At 42.4% G+C, this 20,978-nt stretch overlaps 1 protein-coding gene across 4 annotated transcripts in view; it reads right to left on the bottom strand.

Annotated features, from left to right (window-relative positions):
* Positions 1-20,978, bottom strand: part of STAG1 (stromal antigen 1) — a 348,090-nt gene that overhangs the window by 180,460 nt on the left and 146,652 nt on the right. For all 4 annotated transcript variants that reach the window (XM_030574674.1, XM_030574672.1, XM_030574676.1 and 1 more), the window contains 2 exons: positions 14,043-14,119; positions 4,743-4,947 (listed from right to left, as the gene is read on the bottom strand). In XM_030574674.1, the coding sequence (XP_030430534.1) occupies positions 4,743-4,947; positions 14,043-14,119 (282 nt within the window). The remainder of the gene's footprint in view (positions 1-4,742; positions 4,948-14,042; positions 14,120-20,978) is intronic.

Here is a 20,978-nt window from a genome sequence, read left to right as displayed (position 1 = left end):
AAGAGCTTGCAAATCCTAAAAGAGAGATTTCCCCCATGCTACTAAAAAAAACCCCACAGCATTGGTTAATTTTATTTATTTATATATATAAACAAACAGACATAGTATTTACCACTAAAAGAATAAAACAAATCTTGCTTAAAACATGTAAAAAAATACTTCGTTACAACAGACATCAAATCTCTTTCAATCCCTCGCTTAAATTTAAGTATTAAAACCTTTATTTAAAAAAAATTGCTTTATATTGCTGAAATTCTATTTATGACAAACTGACAGGAGATATAGTGTTTTCCCACAAAGAACCACAGTCTGGTTTTTTGCCCACCCAATCCCACACACATCAAAATACTGCTGCCTGCAGGCTCACCTTCCAGGTATCTCCCTTCGTCTATCAGTGCCTGGAATTGCTCCTGGTGTTCTGGAGGGATCTTGTCCTTGAACTCTGCTATCCTATTGCAGTTGTTAAGAGTCATACTTGGCTAGCAGAGCCTGGAAATTTGCAATGTGAAACTGTAGGCCCGCAGAAGAATAGACTTTCCTGCCCAGCAGGTCCAGTCTCTTAGCTGTTTTGTCTGGAGGAGTGCACTTCTGTCGTTGCTGACCTGCTCATTCTGCAGCCACTTGGATAACAAGCAAGCTGGGGAATGGGTGGGTGAATAAGAAATCTGCCCCCTTAGCTGGCACAAAGTATCTCCTCCTCACCCACATAAGTGTGGGCGACACGTGGCTGGTATGTGCCACACTGCCCACACAAGTTCCAGGATGGCCACCATGGCTGACCCTTGGGGTTGGAGGATGTCCAGGAGTCAACACAGAGTCCTGAATCTCCTCCAATGGGATTCCCAGGTCTGCCGCTACCCTCTGCAACAAGTCCTGTACTGTCGGTGATGATCTGGTAGAGAGAACAGGAAAGGAATGACTGCCTCATCTAGTGACGAGGATATGCCAGTCAGGACCGGTGGAGCTAGCAGCACCAGCTCAACATCCTCCTCTTCTTCATACACTGATGGTGCTAGTAGATGGTCAGTAGGACGCCTGAGATAGTGTGTGCCATCTGTGGTAGGGATCCCAGGATCAGCCAAAAAGAGGAGTCCATCAGACACAGTGCCGGGCCCCTTTTGTAGGGTCATATGCCAGAGGGGAGGGCAGTCCAGGTCACGTATCCAAGACTCTGGTGTTGCATCAAGGAAAAAGACCGGTCCAGCTCCGAGAACTCCTCAGATTCAGAATACTGTTCATACCAGAGGGCTGTGATGAGTCAGAGAGTTGGGCTTCTCCATCAGCAGCAGGAGGGGTTCATCCTTAGGAGTATAGATGTTGCAGGTAAGCAGAGGGCTGGAGAGAAGGAGACATTGCAGGGATGGGAGGATTAACTCCTCTGCTGTCAAGAATGTCTCTGAGCAGTCAGGGTCCATGGAGCACCAATGCAGATGCTGAAGGGGCCTGGCGAGTGTCTGGTGGGCCAATCTGTCTGGAAGGCCTGTGGGCACCAGCAAAGTGGGTGGTGCATGTACCAGTGAGCATTCTGGTTGTGTGGTGAGATCCCGTCGGATCCCATTTGCGTCTGGCCTTACCTTCCACCTGGGGAAGCCAGTGCAGCTGATTCTGTGAGCAACGTCTCACCCAACCTGGATCAGCTCGGGGAGGAAACACTATGCTTGGGAGCAGTCTACTGCAGGGACCAGCTCTTATATTCATGAGTGTGTCTTCTGCTCTCATGTCGGGACTTGTCCTTAGCCTTCAGTACTGCTGGTTCCAAGACATGTGTAGTGCTCAGAGGGGTGCTCACTGCCAGTGCTAGCTGTTATACAGGGGCTCTCCTGGGCCTGGATCCTAATGCACCCAGGGCCTCATTGCTTCCTCTATTAGATATCTGCAAAGGCAGAGCTCATGGGCTTCCCTGATCCAGGGCAGGAGGGACTTACAGATGGTGCAGTGTGCCACCATGTGTGCCTTACCCAGGCAGCAGAGGCACCACTGGTGTTCTTCTCTCAAATAAGGAGCATGGGCAGGAAACACAGCTTTTGAAGCCCGGAATCCTGGCCATAGTCCCGGGAGGGTAGAGGAAGAGAGGCAGTGAAAAGGAACTGAGAGGTGGTCGGTCAACCCCACCCTTTATCGCCTGGGCCAAAACCATGAGGCGGCGCAAAGGCACATGCATGGACCAACAGATGCTACTACTTTCAAAATCTCCAGCTCTTGATGCATGGTGCATGCATATAACCCTCAGTGGATTCAACAAGTAATAGAAAAAAAAAATTTATGTAGATCAGAAGCAGAAAGCCTCCTAAACAACCAATGGGGCCCACTGTACAATTAAGATACTAAAGAAGCACTAAAGGATATAAGGCCATTGAGGAGAAACTAAACGAATTCTGAGGAACTTTCCCAGACTGAAGTGTTATTAGGGGTGGTATTGGAGCAAAATTCATAAACTAAACAGTAATAAGGACCACATGGTATTCACCGAAGAGTATGAAAGAACTCAAATGTGAAACTGCAGAATTACTGAGTGTGATGTGTAAGCTATCATTTAAATCAGCTTCTCTACCAATGACTAGAGGATAGCTAATACGACATCAATTTTTTAAAAAGGCACTATAGGCGATCCCAGCAATTGCAGGCCAGTAAGCCTAATTTCAGAACTGGGCAAACTGGTTGAAACTATAGTAAAGAACAGAATTATCATACACATAGATGAATATGCTTTATTGGGGAAGAGTCAACATGGTTTTTGTAAAGGGCAATCATTCCTCACCAATCTACTAGAATCCTTTGAGAGGGTCAACAAGCATGTGGACAAGCGTGATCCAGTGGATAAAGTGTACTCAGATTTTCAGAAGCCTTTTACAAGGTCCCTCACCAAAGGCTCTTAAGCAAAGTAAGCTGTCATGGGATAAAAGAGGAGGTCCTCTCATGGATCAGTAATAGGTTAAAAGATAGGAAACAAAGGGTAGAATAAACGGTCAGTTTTCAGAATGGAGAGAAGTAAATAGTTGTGTCCCCTCGGGGTCTGTACTGGGACCAATATAGTTCAACAAATTCTTAAATTATTTGGAAAAAGGGGTAAAAAGAGAGGTGGCAAAATTTGCAGATGATACAAAACTACTCATGATACTTAAGTCCAAAGCAGATTGCCAGGAGTTACAAAGGAATCTCACAAAACTGGGTGACTGAGCAACAAAATGGCAGATCAATTCAATGCTGATAAATGCAAAGTAATGCATACTGGAAAACATAATCCCAACTAAACATATAAAATGATGGGGTCTAAATTAGCTGTTACCACTCAAGAAAAAGATCTTAGAGTCATTGTGGATACTCCTCTGAAAACATCCACTCAGTATGCAGCAGCAGTCAAAAAAGCTAACAGAACATTGGGAATCATTATAAAGGGATAGATAAGACGACAAAAAAATATAATATTTCCTCTACATAAATCCATGGTATGTCTACATCTTGAATAGTGTGTGCAGATGTGGTTGCCCCATCTCAAAAGAGATATACTGGAATTGGAAAAGATATACAAAAGGGCATCAAAAATGATTAAGGGGATGGAATAGCTTCCATATGAAGAGAGATTAATAAGACTGGGACTTTTCAGCTTGGAAAAGAGATTACTAAGCAGGAATCTGATAGAGGTCTATAAAATCATGACTTGTTTGGAGAAAGTAAATAAGGATGTGTTATTTACTCCTCATAACACAAGAACTAGGGATCACTGAATGAAATTAATAGTCATCAGGTTTAAAACAAACAGAAGGAAGTATTTCTTCACATAATGCAGAGTCAACCTGTGGAACTCTTTTCCAGGGGATGTTTTGAAGGCCAAGACTATAACAGGACTCAAAAAAGAACTAGATAAATTCACAGAGGATAGGTCCATCAATGGCAATTAACTAGAGTGGTCAGGGATAGTGTCCCTAGCCTCTGTTTGCCAAAAGCTATGAATGGGTGACAAGGGATGGATCACTTGATGATTACCTGTTCTGTTCATTTCCTCTGGGGAACCTGGTACTGACCACTGTTTGAACACAGGATACTGAGCTAGATGGACCTTTGGTCTGACCCAGTATGGCCGTTCTTATGTTCTTAATACAATCACTCAAAGAAGAATTGAATGTTGTTCAGTGGTGTGTGTGAAACGACTTCATCTCAGCTCAATCCTTTGTGGACACGAGTCTATGTCAGAAAGCTGCCTTCACTGTAACAGGTAACCTTCAGAGACATGAAGTGAGCTTTCAAGACAGGTTCATGACACATTGCAGGGAAGCATCAGTAACAGTTTGCACTGCTACTGCCTGTACTGCATATGGCTGGTAGGTAAGGAGAGTTTCAGTTTTTGGACTGACAGTCAAGGATTTTTCTCAAGCAATACATTCATACAGAAAATAATGTTTTAAAACAAAAATGCCATAAGAATTGAAAAGCTATACAGTAGACTGTATAAATATAACCAACTACACTGAAAAATATCTCAATTGTCTATTAATATTTAACCATACTACTGAAGAATTCCTACTTTTCGTATTATAGTTTAGTGTACATGTGTTTAATTAGGAACCTGAACTTTAGTACAATTGAAATGTGATATTTACAATCTGAGTGCGATTTTCAAAAGCCCTCAGTGTATGTCTTATTCTGCTTTCATTGAAGTCAATGGTAAAACTTCCTTTGAATTCAATGTGGAGATACTTAGGCCAATGAGTGTATGGAAAACTCCAACCTTTGTGCTTACTTACCAGCAAGTGTACTGGTATGCCTGAAAGCTCGGACCTGGGAATCCGACAAACCAGTCAGAAGAGAGATCACTGTATCCATCATATATTCATCATAAATGATGCTATACTGACACTGTCGAATCAGCACTCCAATGAACTCACAAAAGTTTGATCTAAATTTTTTCCATTGTGGCCCAGGCATGGTAAGTGGGTAATCACCACTGTCCTGAAAAAAGAGAAAACATTTATACTCTATATTACAAGTGCTTCCCATTCAATCCTATTTTATACACAGAATTTGTATTCTACAAAAAGGAAAACACGCATGATTTTCTGTTGTGTATATGGATTTCCCTTTCTCTTAGGGCTAGATCCTGCACCACTGAAGCAATGGGAACTTTACTTGACTGCACTGGGAACACAACCAGCTTCCTAGTCCCACTTTTCAGTAATTACATGGTGGAAGTGAGGGTGTGATACCTTCAGTTCAGTCAGTCACCTCTCCCTTGCTATTCTCCCAACCTCATCATCTCAGACATAGCTGCATTTCGATGGCACAGCACATACACAGTTTGTAAGTGCTTTGTTATTTTCCAGAGTGAAAGGACTACATGTAAAATATAAACCCAGTGGCAGGTTTAACTACGGAGTAACTGCTGTCTCTCCATAATATCAGTGATTACGTATGCTATCAAAACAACCCTATGAAACCTGAATGTTTCAGACTTATGATCAAAAGTCAAGCAATACCAAAATTAAAGTTTCTGTGGAGCTTTGAGTCTGCTTCCTTGTGCATTTGCATTCTGATACAGCCTTTAATTTTGTGATCAAATGCTATTATTTCCTTAGGACTCCTCTCTCAGAGCAGACTGAAATGTGCAATGTAAATAAGCAGATGTTAAACTCTTATTTTCAAATAACTTGTTAGTATTGAAAAAGAAAGCTGCACACGCTACAATTACTATCTGGCAGCCAACATTAAAATAATGCATTTTCTGTAAACAAATCAAATATGCACACAAAAACTTAAAAGAAAATTATTAAGGTTCCAAAGTCAAGCAGATAAAAGCTGTGAAATGTTAGAATTCCGGTCGCCTGTGCAGCCTTAATTCACCCCCTCTCCCCATGTACATACATTAAGATACAGTCTTTAATTACATGATCGCATATGATTTTTTCCACAAGACACTGCCTTATTCAGTGCACAGAATGGATGTTGACCATTTAAAGAGCAACTATTCAATATTTTGTTTTCTTCTTCTTGTTAAGGCTCCTAGACTTTATTTGCTGCACAATATTCAAACCGTACTCTGAAGACAGAATTACTAATTTCCTCATGGACTTATCTATGGTGATCATCACTAGAATATCCGAATGCTTCACAAACAATTAATTTAGCTTCACAACACCCTGTGAGATGAACTGATATCCCTATTTTACAGATGGAGAACTAAGACACAGGGAGATCAAGTTTCCATTAATTTTGAGTGCCTTATTTGAGATGACTAGGACCTGATTTTTAATAGTACTTGGCATTATACATAACACTTTATATGTTCAGAGCACAGCTGCCATTGACTTTAATTGCAACTAAGAATGCTCAGCTCTTTCACAAATCAGACCCAAAGGCCTCAAGTTGGCCACCTAGAAAATGAGGTATGCACAATTAGTGACCACCTGTGAAAAGTTTGGTTTAACTTGCTTGCCCAGCATCACATAAGGACTCCATGGCAGAGGCAGAGATAGACTCCAATTCCCTAGGGTACAATTCACATGTCTTAACCATGAGACCATCCTTTCCTTTCCTGCAATCCCCTGGAGTTCCCTGTATCATGTGATTGCTCGTTTGTGCTCCCCAGCCTACAGTGGGTGCATTGCTGATGATAATCTTGTCCAGGAAGGATGTGAAGAAAGGAATTCTATGCAGACATGACATAGGTCCATCCCCCATTGGGCGGGGATGAAATTACCTTGTGGGGAACCATTAGCATGAGGTCCATGCCATGATGCTTGGGGGAATAAACCATCTGGAGGCAGCAAAGGTGGAGCTGTGAGAAAGAAGTGACGTATGTACATGAGTCCATGTGGCCAAGGAGGGACAGGCAAGGCCTGATCAGGACAGAAGGACTTATTATGCAAGTTATGAATTCTTGCAGTATGTAGAACCTATAACGTGGTAGGCAGAGTGCCCTGTTTGAGTCGATGGTGGTCCCTACAAAGTCGAGGGATCCTGTGCGGTCCAAGGTTGATTTTTCGACATTGACATCGAGGGAGGAAGGGAGGCCAAAGAACATGGAGGTTGAAACTTGGACTTCACATCTGGATCATGCCGCCAGGAGCCATTCATCAAAATATGGGAATACGAGGACACCATAACACCTGATGTAGGCTACTATGATGGAGAAAATCTTAGTGAAGACTCTGGGAATGGTGGTGAGTCCAAACGGAAGAATGCTGTACTGGAAATGGGGCGAGCCAACCATGAACCTCAGGAACTGTCTATGGGCCAGATGGATGTCAATGTGAAAGCATCTTGGATATCGAGAGGCAACCACATGCCTTTTTCTAGGATGGGATGACTGCTGCTAGTGTAACCATACAAAACTTGGACTTGCGAAACTGCAGGTCCAGAACTGGTCTCCATCTGCCTTTGTTCTTGGATATCAGGAAGTAAGCTGTGTCACGGAGTCCCCAGGCGATGCTCTGGAACAGATCCCCACAAAGCCAGTCAGGACTTTGGGGAGCCTCCTCTCCCTTGGAGCAGACTATCTTCAGGGCAAGAAGCTCACATGGCTTCTCTTCCTGGGTCTGATCTTGGAGCATTCAGCATCCTCTGCCCCTCTGTGCGCTTCCCACAGTGACTCCGTCCAGGCAGGGTCCTGCGGAAGCCAGAGGGTCCTGCACGCACCCCAACTTCACAGTCAGACATGACTCTTAGCCAGCCAGTAAAACAGAGGTTTATTAGATGACAGGAACACAGTCTAAAACAGAGCTTGTAGGTACACAGAGCAGGACCCCTCAGCTGGGTCCATTCTGCATCCCAGCAAGCCAGACAACCGCGTCTGCCCTCACTTCCCATCCCCAGCCACCTCCAAACTGAAACCCCCTCTAGCCCTTCCTTTCTGGCCTTTGTCTCTTACCCGGGCCAGGAAGTCACCTGATTCCTTCTTTTACCTTTAGCCATCCCCTTGCGGGGAGGGGGGGGAAGGGCCCCGGCCATTTGTTGCCAGGAGACAGAGTGTTGGTCGTTTATGCATGCTGGAGACTTAAGAAATGCATAGGGGAAACTGAGGCACCCACACAGTATTCAGAGGAAACATTAAGAACAGTCCCACTTCATCACAAACTGAATAGAACTTTTTCCACAGGAATGCACTCTATAACTCTTCATTGCAATAAGGCACTCATCTCTTGGGTGAAGATGCCATCATGAGTGCAGTCCCTGAGGAGTGACCGGGGGCTACCAATGAGGTAGTGTGATGAACTCAATCATATACCCATGGTGGATGACATTTAGCTCCCATTTGTCCACTGTTATTGCACTTTTAAGCTTAGGGGAAAAGGGAAATGGGGAGAATGGTCGCATGGTGGTAGGCAAGGTGGCTGGTGGCTCTTGAGAATATTCCAGAAATATCTTTTAGCTGGGGGTTGCATCTATGTGGAAGAAGTCTGTGAAAGTGATCCTGGGGGCCAGGATCTCTGTATCTTCTACTGCTTCTGGGGAGGCTCATAAAGTCTCTGGTGGAAAAACTGGGAGGACTTGTAGCATTGTGTGGGCAGCAGAATCTACTCTTCAGGGCAGGTATATAAATATAAAGCAAATGCAGGGTAACTCTGGAATCCTTGAAGGTATGAAGTGAATCATCCATTCTCTGACTAAAAAGATGAGATTCATCAAAATGGAGGTCTTTGATGGTGTTCTGTACCTCCCTGCGTAAACCAAAGGAGTGGAGCAATGACTCCCTCCATATAACTATGTCGAAAGCCATAGACCTGGAAGATATAGCCACCATTGATTAAAGCGTTGTTCTTGCCACCACTTTCCCTTCCTCCATGACTGCCTAGACGTGAGCTCAGTCTTGCTGTGGAAGATTTTTAGTAAATTACTCGTTTGCTATAATTCAGGAAATCATATTTTGTTAGTAAAGCCTGATGCTTTGAAATCTTGAATTGAAGACTGGTCAAGGAAAAGGCCTTGCGGCCTGAAAGGTCCAATTTCGTGTCCTCTTGCTGCACAGTGTGGAAGGTGGGTGTTGCTGGACCACAAGTGAATTTGGGGGAGAGAGGGAAGGAAAACAATCTCAGACCACTTAGCTGGAATCCCTATTTAGGGGAAGGCATGCCTGTGTATGCCCTACTCTCCTAGCTGGCTCGAGGATGGCATTGATTCGCAAAGCAGCTCTAGTTGGTGCAGATGAATGAAAGATATCCAGGAGTTTACGCTGTGTATCCTGGATTTCCTCTATAGGAATGTGAAGCTCCCCTACCACTCTACGGAGGAAGCCCTGGAATTTTCTGAAGTCATCTGGAGGCAAAGTGGATGCTGAGGTTACTGCCTCATCTGGTGAGGAAGACTAAAATCTCTCCAGTTCTGTGGCACCATTAGAACCAGGCTAAGAGGCTCCTCTTCCAGCATCGTCTCTGAGCTTCTATTCGAAGGCGCCCTTCATGGGGAGGCAGGTGAAGTTTCCCTTGAGGACTAGACAGGTTAGGTTTCGGGGGAGGGGGAGAGAGTATTGGGACTGGGCCCCCAACAAGGCCAGTATGCTGGATCTAAAGAGTGTTGTGGTGGGCCCCATGGTGGATATGGAGGATATTGACATGATATAGATGGTCTTCTGGAGTACCTGTACTGGTGGTAGGGGATGGATGGTCCTTGCCCATCGCCCGACTTTTCCGAGGATGAAAACGTGGACTCCAGTTCCCTCAGAGATGTGGAGACCATTGGAACAGGAGGTGAGGGGTCTCGTAATGGTGATGTCATGAGTGGGAGAAACAGTTTCCCTAGAGGTGCAGGTTCTCAGCAAACGTGGCAATCTTGGTTCTTCTAAGGTGAAGACGTCTTGGTGTTGGAGTGCTTTTCCTGATCTCCCTGGTGTTAAGGGTGCCCTCTCCTTACACAGCACTAGTGGCAGCACAGTGGACTTCCCCAGATTGGATGGATTCCACACTTTATGGGATGTTGATGTCTACAGTACCTGCAGTCTAGTAAGCGGGACAGCCAGATCCCATTGCTTGGGGGACTTCATCTTATGTTTATGTGCTTTTGACCGCATTCCCTCTCAGTGACTCGAACTCATGGAAGGAGCACCTCCTTTCTTCAGTTTCAAGGAAGATTTAATGCCACATTTATGGGCCTGCTTCCTTATCTCCCAACTAGGTCCCGGCATGGGGTCCTGTAGCAGGGTGATTACTCTGCTCCTGCCCTGAAGGGCTTAAAACAGCCCTGGGGGAAAGTTGTGGCTGGGAGCTACTAAGCTGGACTGACTGGGAAATGGCTGCAGCTGGGCTACGCCCCAATCAGGCCAGAGCTGGCCTGTATAAAGAGGCTGGGAGCCAGGAGCTCAGGAGTCTCCTTCTGCCTGTAGAGGGAGAAGGACCTGGCTTCAGGGAGCTAAGGACAGAGTACCTGAGTGAAGCAGGGCTGGGGACAGGCTGAGGAGCTGGGGAGCTCCAGCCTAGAAAGCCCCAGGCTGCGGCCTAGCATAAGGCCAAGGGGTACTAGGGGTTGCAGAGGACAGCCCAGGGGTAGGCCAAGGCAGCAGGTCCAAACCCAACTTTGCCATTAATGAGTAGGCTGATACTGCAGTCTGCCCCAGGGCGCAGGGGCTAGACAATGACTGGCAGTAGCCATATACTGAGGCGAGGTGGGGATAGAGGGTGGGGGTTTCCTGGGGAGGGGAGACTCAGAGAAAGGGGTTACTGCCAGGGGGCAGCACCCCAGGTAAAAGGGCACTGGGTCCAGAGAGGGACCCGGGGCCAAAGGACAGGAGGATAGGTGGATCACCAGCCTGCAGAGGGCGCTCTGGAGCTGGAACGAGCTAATTCCCAGAAGTAACCAGCAGGAGGCGCTGCAGGGGTGAGTCTGCTCGTCTACAGGTCCACAGCCCACTAGTACCAGATCCAGACTCAGTAGCAGGAGGCATGCTCCTGGCTGTTCCAGGCTGATGTATGGAGTGGATCCCCTGGCCAGCTTGAGTCCAAGGGAGGCCTTATGGCAACTTCCATACGGTGCTTTGGAAGAAGGAGAGCTCAGCCTTCTCAGGCATGCCTAGGGAAGGACTGACAGATACTGCAGCTGGATGCAATGAGGGCTTCTCTCAAGCAGTAGAGGCAGTATTGATGTTTGCCACTGACCAAGAGTATCCTGCAACTCTCCGCAAAAGCTCCTGGAATTGTCTGAAGTCACCAGGTGGGGAGCACTGCTTCATTTGGTGAAAAGGAAGGGAATCTTGCTAGTTCCACTGTGACTGAGCTAGAAAATTCTTCCTCCACCACCAGATCCATGTCCCTGCTGGAATGATCCTTCAAGGGGGAAGCAGGTGATGGTTCTCTTGAGGATCGAGCATGCTGGAGGGGAGATATTGTGCCCCGGGTCCCCAATATGACCAACAGGCTGGATCCACCTGAGATTGTGAGGGTCCCCATAGGACTGGATACCAGTGGCTCTGGAGTGGATGAGGAAGCAGTTGTTGCATGGACATGCTGGTCTCCGTGATCGTGCACAGAAGTGGTATGGTAAGGGTGGTTTTTCCCCCAGTTCTGACTCATCAGAAGAGGAAAAGGCAGACTCTGATTCTAATGACAGTACTATTGGAGCCAACAGGAGAATGCAGCGCACAGGAGCAAAGGGTGAGGGACCCAGTATCATAGGCATGTTCCATGGTGGGGATATGATCTCTTTGGAAGTGGAGGGACCTTATGGAGGGGGAGACTCTGGATCCAGCAAAGCAAAGATATCTTGAGGTGCAGTGACAGTTCCAGATCTCTCTGGATCCCATCGTTTATGGGATCTTTTTCTCATTCCTGTGGAACTTGGAACATACTCTATCTCCTTAGGCCAAGCTGTTGCAAGGAGTATTCATCTTTGATTTGGAGGAATGCCAAGTCCTATGCTTATGGGAGAGCTGCTTTATCTCCCGACTAGGTCCTGCCACGAGATTGATGGGGGTGGTTCCGTCAGCATCAGAGTTGGACATAGTGGAAGGTGCACTCCTCCCTGAATCAGACTGATGTAGAGAGGATGCACATCATCCATGTCTGAAATCTTTCCACCTCATAAACTACTGAGCTACTTTCCTTCCTCCACAGGGACTGAGACAGCAGATACAATCCTAAAAAGTAGAAAGCACTGAGAGTAACACATCATTGGAGCACTGAGGAAGACGACAGCAAAAGACCAAGAGAGAGCTCCAAAACAACCAGCAGAAAGTAAGTAGCACTGAAAGTCTGTGGTGATGCAAAACAACAACAACAACGTTCTCTGAACCTCTGACAAAATATGCAAGAAGGGTCAAATAAATGGCAAAGTTCTGGCATGGAAAAATAAGCCACTGAATACCACGAAACAACTAATAAAACATGGAAATGCTCCAATGGGAAAACTGAACTGGCTGCTGCAAGACAAGCTGCAGATGAATCACAGGGCTCAACAGGCCTTTACTTTCAGGATCAACAAACCCAGAGTGTTCAGTAAAGCATCACAGGCCAAAAAAAACCAATTACATTATTATGGATCTAAGTGAAAAGGCATGTCTAAAAGCAAGAAAGGTATGACTGTACGATAAGCAGAGAGCCAAAGCAGCAGTTCCTGGTGTCAAGCTATAGTTACTTTGGGGACTTCCTTCACTGAATGAGATCAAGAAGAAACTCGTATGTTTCTAGAGACAGAAACAGTGAAAGAACCTATTATCTAGCACTATCTAGCACTTTTGCACCTCAAAGAGTCAAACAAGGAATCCACAAAACTCTTCAGCTAAAGGATTCTGTCTTACACTGGAAGTGTGAAACCCATGACTAAATATCCTGTACTGATGCTATATTTAGAGAAACAAAAAGTAAGTTGAATATCAGGAATATTCATTGGTGTGAAATGAATTACACTGTGGAATAGTCTCCCAAAGGAAGTGGTGGAAACTTCACTTTTTGCAACTTTTAGTCACCTGATAGGACTTTTCTATGCCTAACTTCTGCGATTCCATTTGATCTCATGCTCTTTGGGTCTGTCATCTTACAAGGCTTATCTCATTTGTGATGCATATTACCATGCTTATTTTGTTGGAGTAGGATACATGTTAAAAGCCTCAGAATGCTATCTTTATGAAGAACTCTGTGTAAGTTGGTCCAATAAAAGATATTACTTCACCTACCTTATCTCCTCATTATGAGAAACCATTTTCATGTCAAGTCATGTTTGGAAGAGAAAGAGGAAGGATGATGGACAAAGAAAAGACTGATCTTGAAATAACTGAGTTACTGAATACTTAATGAAACAAAGATTAAAGGCTGTTACTATATGATCCATATAAATGATCTATTCTCTCATTTCCCTTAAGTGTCCCCACCATATATAGAAATGCATTTGAAAAGCCCTGCCTCTTCATTCCCTTCCAGTCCTCTTCCTCCTCCACTCTTCAGCTTCCCTTCTGCAACACTGATTCTCCTCCTTCTGAGTCTCAAGAACTCTGACTGGATATCTCTCAGCTGTCACTAGCCATCTGATTCCCTGCCCCCTACTCTCTGAACATTTAACCAATTCAAGGCTGAAAGTGTTTATTTTTTTATTTATATATACATATATATTATATATAAAAATAAACACAAACACTAAACTCCATGATATAAAAATAACTTCAGATTTCTTAGGCAAGATCCCCCTTGCTGTAACTATCCTTTAACCAGCAGTGCCTAATCTTACTCCCAATGCAGAAGTACATCTGACTTCAGTGGTGTGAGATAATTGTTTTTTAAGTGTCCTTTTGAGTCTCCGATTAATGTTTCTAGAAATTACTACCATTTACACATTTTTAGTATTTTCTTCCTACTCCTCTGCTAGTCTCTGCAAATACTTTTTCTATACCAATGCAACCTTCTAACTTCTTTATCTACTTGTTTAAATTGTCACTTCATCTGTCTCTTTACTCTCAGTCAGTACAGTTTCTTCTATTGAGATATTGCTTATCCATCAGAATAAAGCCCAGTGGTTTCTGAAAAGCCCCACTGCGCAACAAATAAAATTATGCCGTTTTGAAGGAAAATATATTGTACTCTTACATTTCCAGTTTTCAAAAACTCTTCAGTGTAAATATTTATATACTATACCTCATCAAATTCCTCAGTCATTTTCCTGATGATTTCTGCATTTTGCATGTTCCTGAACATTTCAATTCTTACAGTACCTGTGAAGTAATGAATGAATAAGTATAATTAGTCCACTTTACTTCCATACATCACTCATAATATCAGTCCATTTTAAAGTTTTTCCACTGCTATGCCATTTGAAATTGGTTTGAAAGCTTATCTAGCAGTAATGTTAGCAGGAATACTCTTAACAAGACATGATAGAACCTGATGTCAAGAGAGGGAGAATCTCAGACAGTTGTATGACTCCAAAGTGCCTTCCCCATAAGCCATTACTGGTGGCATTTTGTAAAGTTAGCAATGTTATTCTTTCAATGAGAAGTTAACTAATATCCCATAATATGCTTGCTTGTGGTTGTTTATACAGAAGTTAACAATTCAAAAACATTTTTCAAGAATTGCTTATACACCAGTTGTTCTGTGAAATACTATAGGACTGGTAGCTAGAATATCCCCTATCTTTTTATTTGTACAACTAATAAATTTGATATGAAAGTCCTGAAAAAAATAAATATATAAGGAATTCCACATGCCTTTTTTCAACTAGTTTTCAGAGTAGAACATTTGAAGTTTTATGGTAAAACCAAACTAATATTATCTTTCTGATTCAGTGTCTATTATCATATTAATAATCAAGATACTTGTTAGAACCAAACAAAACTACAACTAAAACTAGCATGATGTAATACTTACATATTAAACTTGTTGATGAAAAATAAAAATCAATATATGTGACTCAAATAACTTTACATCAACTTAGTGCAATTGACTGAGTGCCCAATCTGAAAGTGGAGTGCATTCTGGGTTGGAACTCAGCAGCCTTTCTGTGCTTTGCATGATAACATTTTAACAGAAGAAATGAAGAAAAATATAAACAAACTATACAGGTATATTTATGGAGCCATATATGCTGCCCACATTCTATACATGTCATACTCACATTCCAAATTAGTTAATTACATTAAGAACAGCACCTTTACTTTTGCAAAAAGTTCTACCAGATCTGCAAAGTCTTCAGTTTTACATCCACAAAATTCAAATAAAGGAATAGACGCCTAGCTTCTAGGGAAAAAAATGTTGTTATAGTCCCAGACAAAAATCTGTTTAGACTTAAGGTTGAGAGCATATATCAGTAACTTAAGAGCATAAAACATTGCAGGGATGTTGAAATTATTCCCAGAACAAGAATTACAAACACAGGAAACCCAAAATATGGAAATACATTAACTCTAGCTTTCCTGGATTTGAACTACTTGTTTCTGAAATAATCACAAAGTCCCTGTAATATTTTATATCCTGAGATTACCGATATGTACTCTCGATCTTAATATAGTTTTTTAGTCCAGTAATTTCCTTTCTTTTAAGAAATTATTAAACCTGTCATATATGAACATTAAACAAGAATCCCAAAACAAGAATCCCAAAACACTACCGTGAGAAGTCTAATTGAAGAAAAGTAATATCGATGTTAAATCATTTTTTCATTTTAAATCTTCTATTTTAACTTCTTTACTTGTGATACACTTAAAAAAATTTCTTGTGCTTTGTTTTTATATTTTTAGCTATTTCCTCTTTGAAATCCATCCCTCCTAAATTTTCTCCTACTATAATTCATGCTCCTCTCACTGGCTTCACTAGGGTTAATTTTCCAAAGTTTGAGGAAACTCTGGTCAACTCAACCTCTTGAACCTTGCTATTTAGTCATGATGGGTTACTCTTACCCTCCTGTTTCCCTTTTTGTTCAGAGCTATTTATGCATTCTGAGACTCTATTACTGTAATCTTAAAGTAGCATCCAGGCCATATCCAAGGATTTTACTTCCTTTTTACTTTGCCTCTCTCATTTTACTGAACTTTCCCTTTTCAAAGTTCAGCATGACTGTTAGTTTTAGCTATCTTTCCTCCCCAATTGGATGTTTAACATAATTAAATTGTGGTCACTATTAATTAATGGCTCAATTATTGTTACTTTTGAACCAACTCCTGTATGTTATTTAAGTCCAAGTCAAGAACAGCCTCTCCTTTTGTGTGCTCTAGAACGAGCTGTTCTAAGAAGCACTTGCTAAAAGCATTGAAAAATTGTTTCTCTAAACAATTCATATGCAGATGGTTGCAGTCCCCAAGTACCATCTTTTTGTTAGACTGGTGCCTCTGATCTCTCTTACTATATCGTGAATGCAGAGTATGCTACAATGCAGTTCGCAGGTGTGATTCCCAGCACAGGTAGAGAGACTCACACTATCTCGAGCTGTACTAATGTGCTAAAAATAGCAGTGTGGACATTGTGGCATGGGAGGCAGCTCAGGCTAGTACCCAAGCTCAGACCCAGGGGGTTAGGCAGGCTTAGGCAGCTAGCCCAAGCTGTTGCTTGTGCCACAACATCCACCCAGCTATTTTTTAGTGCTCAAACTGAGCTAATGCAAGTCTGTCTACCCATGTTGGGAATCACACCTCACAGCTGGAGTGTAGACATACTCTCAATATCCATTTCTTGAGCTAGAGGCTGGCAGTATAACCCTACCACCAAGAATATCTGTATTTTTACAGATTGGAATTTGCATCTATACAGATTCAACTACACCTCTACGTCGATATAACGCAGTCCTTAGGAGCCAAAAAATTTTACCGCATTATACTGAACTTACTTTGATCTACCAGAGTGTGCAGCCCTGCCCCCCGAGAGCACTGCTTTACTGCATTATATCCAAATTCATGTTATACTGGGTGGCGTTATATCGAGGTAGTGGTGTACGTGATTCACCCCAATCAGAATTATATCACACTATGTTCTATGGAATCCTATCAGTGACCTTCCCCCAACTCTTTAGCCTAGTCTGCCTTTCCCATATATTTCCAATGTCCCACCGATTTTTGCCATTCCACCACATTTCTGTAATGCCAATTATATCAAGGTCCTCTTCTATTTCCACGACATTCCAATTTATCACTCTCTCCTTCCTAGCACTCACTAGTCTGTCTGGATGTCTCTTGATATCTGCTATCTTTACACCTGGCAAGCAAGCCAGTGAAAGTTACCTTACAATCATTATATATCTAGCTGTTTATATTCCTGATGATCAAACTCCCTATTAATGCAGCCTACCTTGTGTGTCCCAACTGTAATCCCATCTCTTGGAGCGACCGTCTCACTGTGTGAATTATCATCAGCTTCCTCTATCTCAGTGAGAAGATGGGCCTCATATAAGAGGGTGTGCCCCTGCAAGCCTCCTTGGTGCCTTTTCATCATGTGACTACTTTTCTCAACAAGAAAATCAGGGGAGTCAGTTCTGAGGTGGGCCTGCTCCACAATGTCTCCATATGCTGTCTGTACAAACCGTTCCATTTCTTTCTGCTCATTCATTTCAACACCTCTGGCTCAGTCCCCTATTCTGGAAATGTGGCCGAGTTCCTTTATTCCTACATTTACGAATTTTTGCCTTTGGCAATATTAAAATGTATATTGTTTGCTTCAACTCAGTTACCACAAAGCAATCTAGAATGCTCTGTATCAGTGACCTGTCTATGTCATTTACCAATATTTGTGCCATCTGTAAAATTTACAAGCAATGGTTTCATATGTAATTCTAAAGCATTCATAAAAATATTGAATAGCATGGGGCAAAGAACAGATCCCTGTTGACCCCACTAGAAAAACCCTCACTTGATCAGGATTACCTGTTACCAGTTACTTTTTGAGATACATCAGTTACGCGATTTTCAATCCAAAAGATTTAAAGAATAAAGGAAAAACTGCCATTTCTTGGTTAGAAAGGAATGAGAACAAAACTATCATTGCCCAGTTAATAAATGGGAGGAGAGTAGAAGGAAGAGAATAAAATGCAGTCAAATCTTGCTGAGGTTGCCAGAGAGACTGACCAAAGGGCCAAACTTTCAAAATTACACATCCTAAACTGCAGGTATTTGTGCCCTTATTGGGGTTTGTGAACATGATGATATAGCCTTTACACTTATGAAAATCTGGCCTACTACATTCAACAGAAACAAGCTGAGAGACTTGTACATACACAGTCAGCTTCATACTATGTTTGAGATTCGGAGCAGTGAAGCCCATAAAAAGGAATAAAACCTTGGAAGAAACTCTGGGAGACAATCAGAGGAAAACTTGCATGTACTCACGCCTACCAATTTTTATGGTAGTGTTCTAAGTTATTGGCAAAAAATTAAAATAAACTGCTAACTGTTCATATTAACTGGGACAGTCACTAGAAAGCCAGAAACTAGACACCTGTGGAGCTATCAAGATGAGTAAGGTGTTTGGAAGTTCCAGGGAGAAGCAAAATGCAATGCAGGTTCGCATAATTAGATATGACCAGTGAAAAGGATGCATTTATATAAAATTGAAACAGAGTCTTAAGGGGCATAATCTAAACAGTATGGAGATCCAAGTGTTGCAAGACTGAGGGTATGTCTTCACTACCGGCCAGATCGATGGGCAGCGATCGATCCAGGGGGGATCGACCTAAGATACACAACTTCAGCTACGAGAATAGTGTAGCTGAAGTTGACAACTATTAGCTCGACCTACCTCGCTTCCTCGCGGCACAGGGTCGACTGCCGCCGCTCCCCCGTTGACTCCACTTCCACCTCTCGCCATGGTGGAGTACAGGAGTCGATGGCAGAGCAATCAGGGATCAATTTATCGTGTCTACACTAGATGCAATAAATAGATCCTCAATAGATCAATCACTACCCGCCAATCCGGTGGGTAGTGTAGATGTACCCTCAGATCGATCCCTCCCCCGCAGTGTAGACCAGGCCTGAGAGAAAAAACTAGGAGAAAGCAGGGAATTCTGGATGCCATAACACAGATGCTTTGAGAGGTACTGAGAATAAAGCTATTGATGATTATTTAGAAACAAAAGAGAAGTAGAGGCCTGAACTGAGGGGCTGAGGGAAATACTAGAGACTACAGAGCCAATCTCTTATTTTCTGTACTTCAGAGAAATATTTCAGATTGCCAGATGATCTTTAGCTGCCATCAGAACAACTTACAAAGAAGCTGAGGTTACATAAATCATGGCTGGAAATAAGATTTTTTTTAAGGCAGTGCAATTAACCATTAGAACAATTTACCAAGAGATATGATGCATTCTCCATCACTTAAAGTCTATATATCAGGATTGGTTGTCTTTCTAGAAATACACTTTAGCTCAATCAGAAGTTACAGGCTTGACAAATATCAGAGGGTAGCTGTGTTGGTCTGGATCTGTAAAAGCAGCAAAGAATCCTGTGGCACCTTATAGACTAACAGACGTTTTGGAGCATGAGCTTTCGTGGGTGAATACCCACTTCCTCAGATGCATGTAATGGAAATATCCAGGGGCAGGTATATATATGTGTGCTAGCTTGCTTGCTAGCACACATATATATACCTGCCCCTGGATATTTCCATTACATGCATCTGAGGAAGTGGGTATTCACCCACGAAAGCTCATGCTCCAAAACGTCTGTTAGTCTATAAGGTGCCACAGGATTCTTTGAGGCTTGACAAAGAAATAACTAGTGAAAATACAATGAAGTCATATTAGGAAACTATAATGGTCTCAGCCTTAGAAGAATCTAAGATTTTGCAAAGCAGAATAGTGTTTAATTTAATTCAACACTGCTACACTGTTTTGTGACTACCTTAAACTCCCAGTCTTTTCAACACATTTCATCAAAGACACGTGAAAGAACTAATCATCATTTTTATTGCTTCTGGACTGCACCCTATGAAACTAAGACTAAGGAAAAATCACTTTTAAAAAATCAGTGCAGATTATTTTGGAAGGTTACAACTCAAAGGTTTGATTATTTGTAATGAAACAGTACAATAATTATTTATTTAGTGCCAACAATTCATTTGGCACTATACAATATGCAAAAATACAGTCTTTGCCCCAGATTTAAAGAGGCAGTTTTTCAAAGACACAAAGATCAGATAGGCACCTGACTCCAACTAAAAATCTCCCTCACAATCTGAAAACAAATCTGTTCTCATAATGATTATATGAAACTTATTAACAGTTATATCACTCACCATCTGTAATAATCTAAGATGCCTACATAAAATCCAGTCACAAGAAGACCTTTTATAAAACGGTTTATTCACTTTCACAAATGGAAATATTTGTACAGTACAAAGAGAAAGAAAACGGTAGTTTATGAAGTACCTACCTAGAACCAATCTTTATATAATTCTGTCTGAAATGTACTGCTTTCAGAGTTTCTTCATAGCTGGCAACATCTCCCTTTGCACTATTTATACAAATACACTTTTCTCTGTTAATTAGCAGGACTTTGTTTCCCACATGGCTGAAGACTTCAATAGTGCCCATTTTCTTCTGTTTCATGTCCAGCCTTCTTCACCAATATTCAAAAACATTTAAAAAAATTTTTTAAATAAATTCCTTGCTTTGAATGCTAGTTAATGTAACTCATCCAATACTTCAGCATCAGCTTTTGACAACAGAAGTACAAACAATGGATCAATAGGCAGAATACCTACGGGTTACCAACTGTATTTGTTCCTCCATCATAGACTAGTCATGTGCAATCCTTGTGCAAGTCCACCACATAAAGAAAAAAAAAGTACTTGCTCACTATAGTCACTCCCCAGAGCCAGTGCTGCCCGTTCCATAAATTAATGTAAGATTTATTTGAGAGAGATGCATTACAGAATGTCAAAGCAATTTTTTCTTATTATGTCAGATCCAGGAAGATAGTCCTCTACTTCAGGACCAGGTAAACCGGTTGAAACAATAATAAAGAACAGCGTTATCAGACACATAGATGAACCACGGTATGTTGGGGAAGAGTCAACATGGCTTTTGTAAAGGGAAATCTTTCTCTGGGGATGTCAATAAACATGTGGTTAAGGGTGATCTAGTGGATGTAA

The sequence above is a fragment of the Gopherus evgoodei genome, chromosome 9 (genome assembly GCF_007399415.2).
Source record: "Gopherus evgoodei ecotype Sinaloan lineage chromosome 9, rGopEvg1_v1.p, whole genome shotgun sequence".
Classification (NCBI taxonomy): Eukaryota; Metazoa; Chordata; order Testudines; family Testudinidae; genus Gopherus; species Gopherus evgoodei.
The sequence above is the reverse complement of the archived record's forward strand: the minus strand, read 5'-3'. Positions and strand labels throughout refer to the sequence as shown.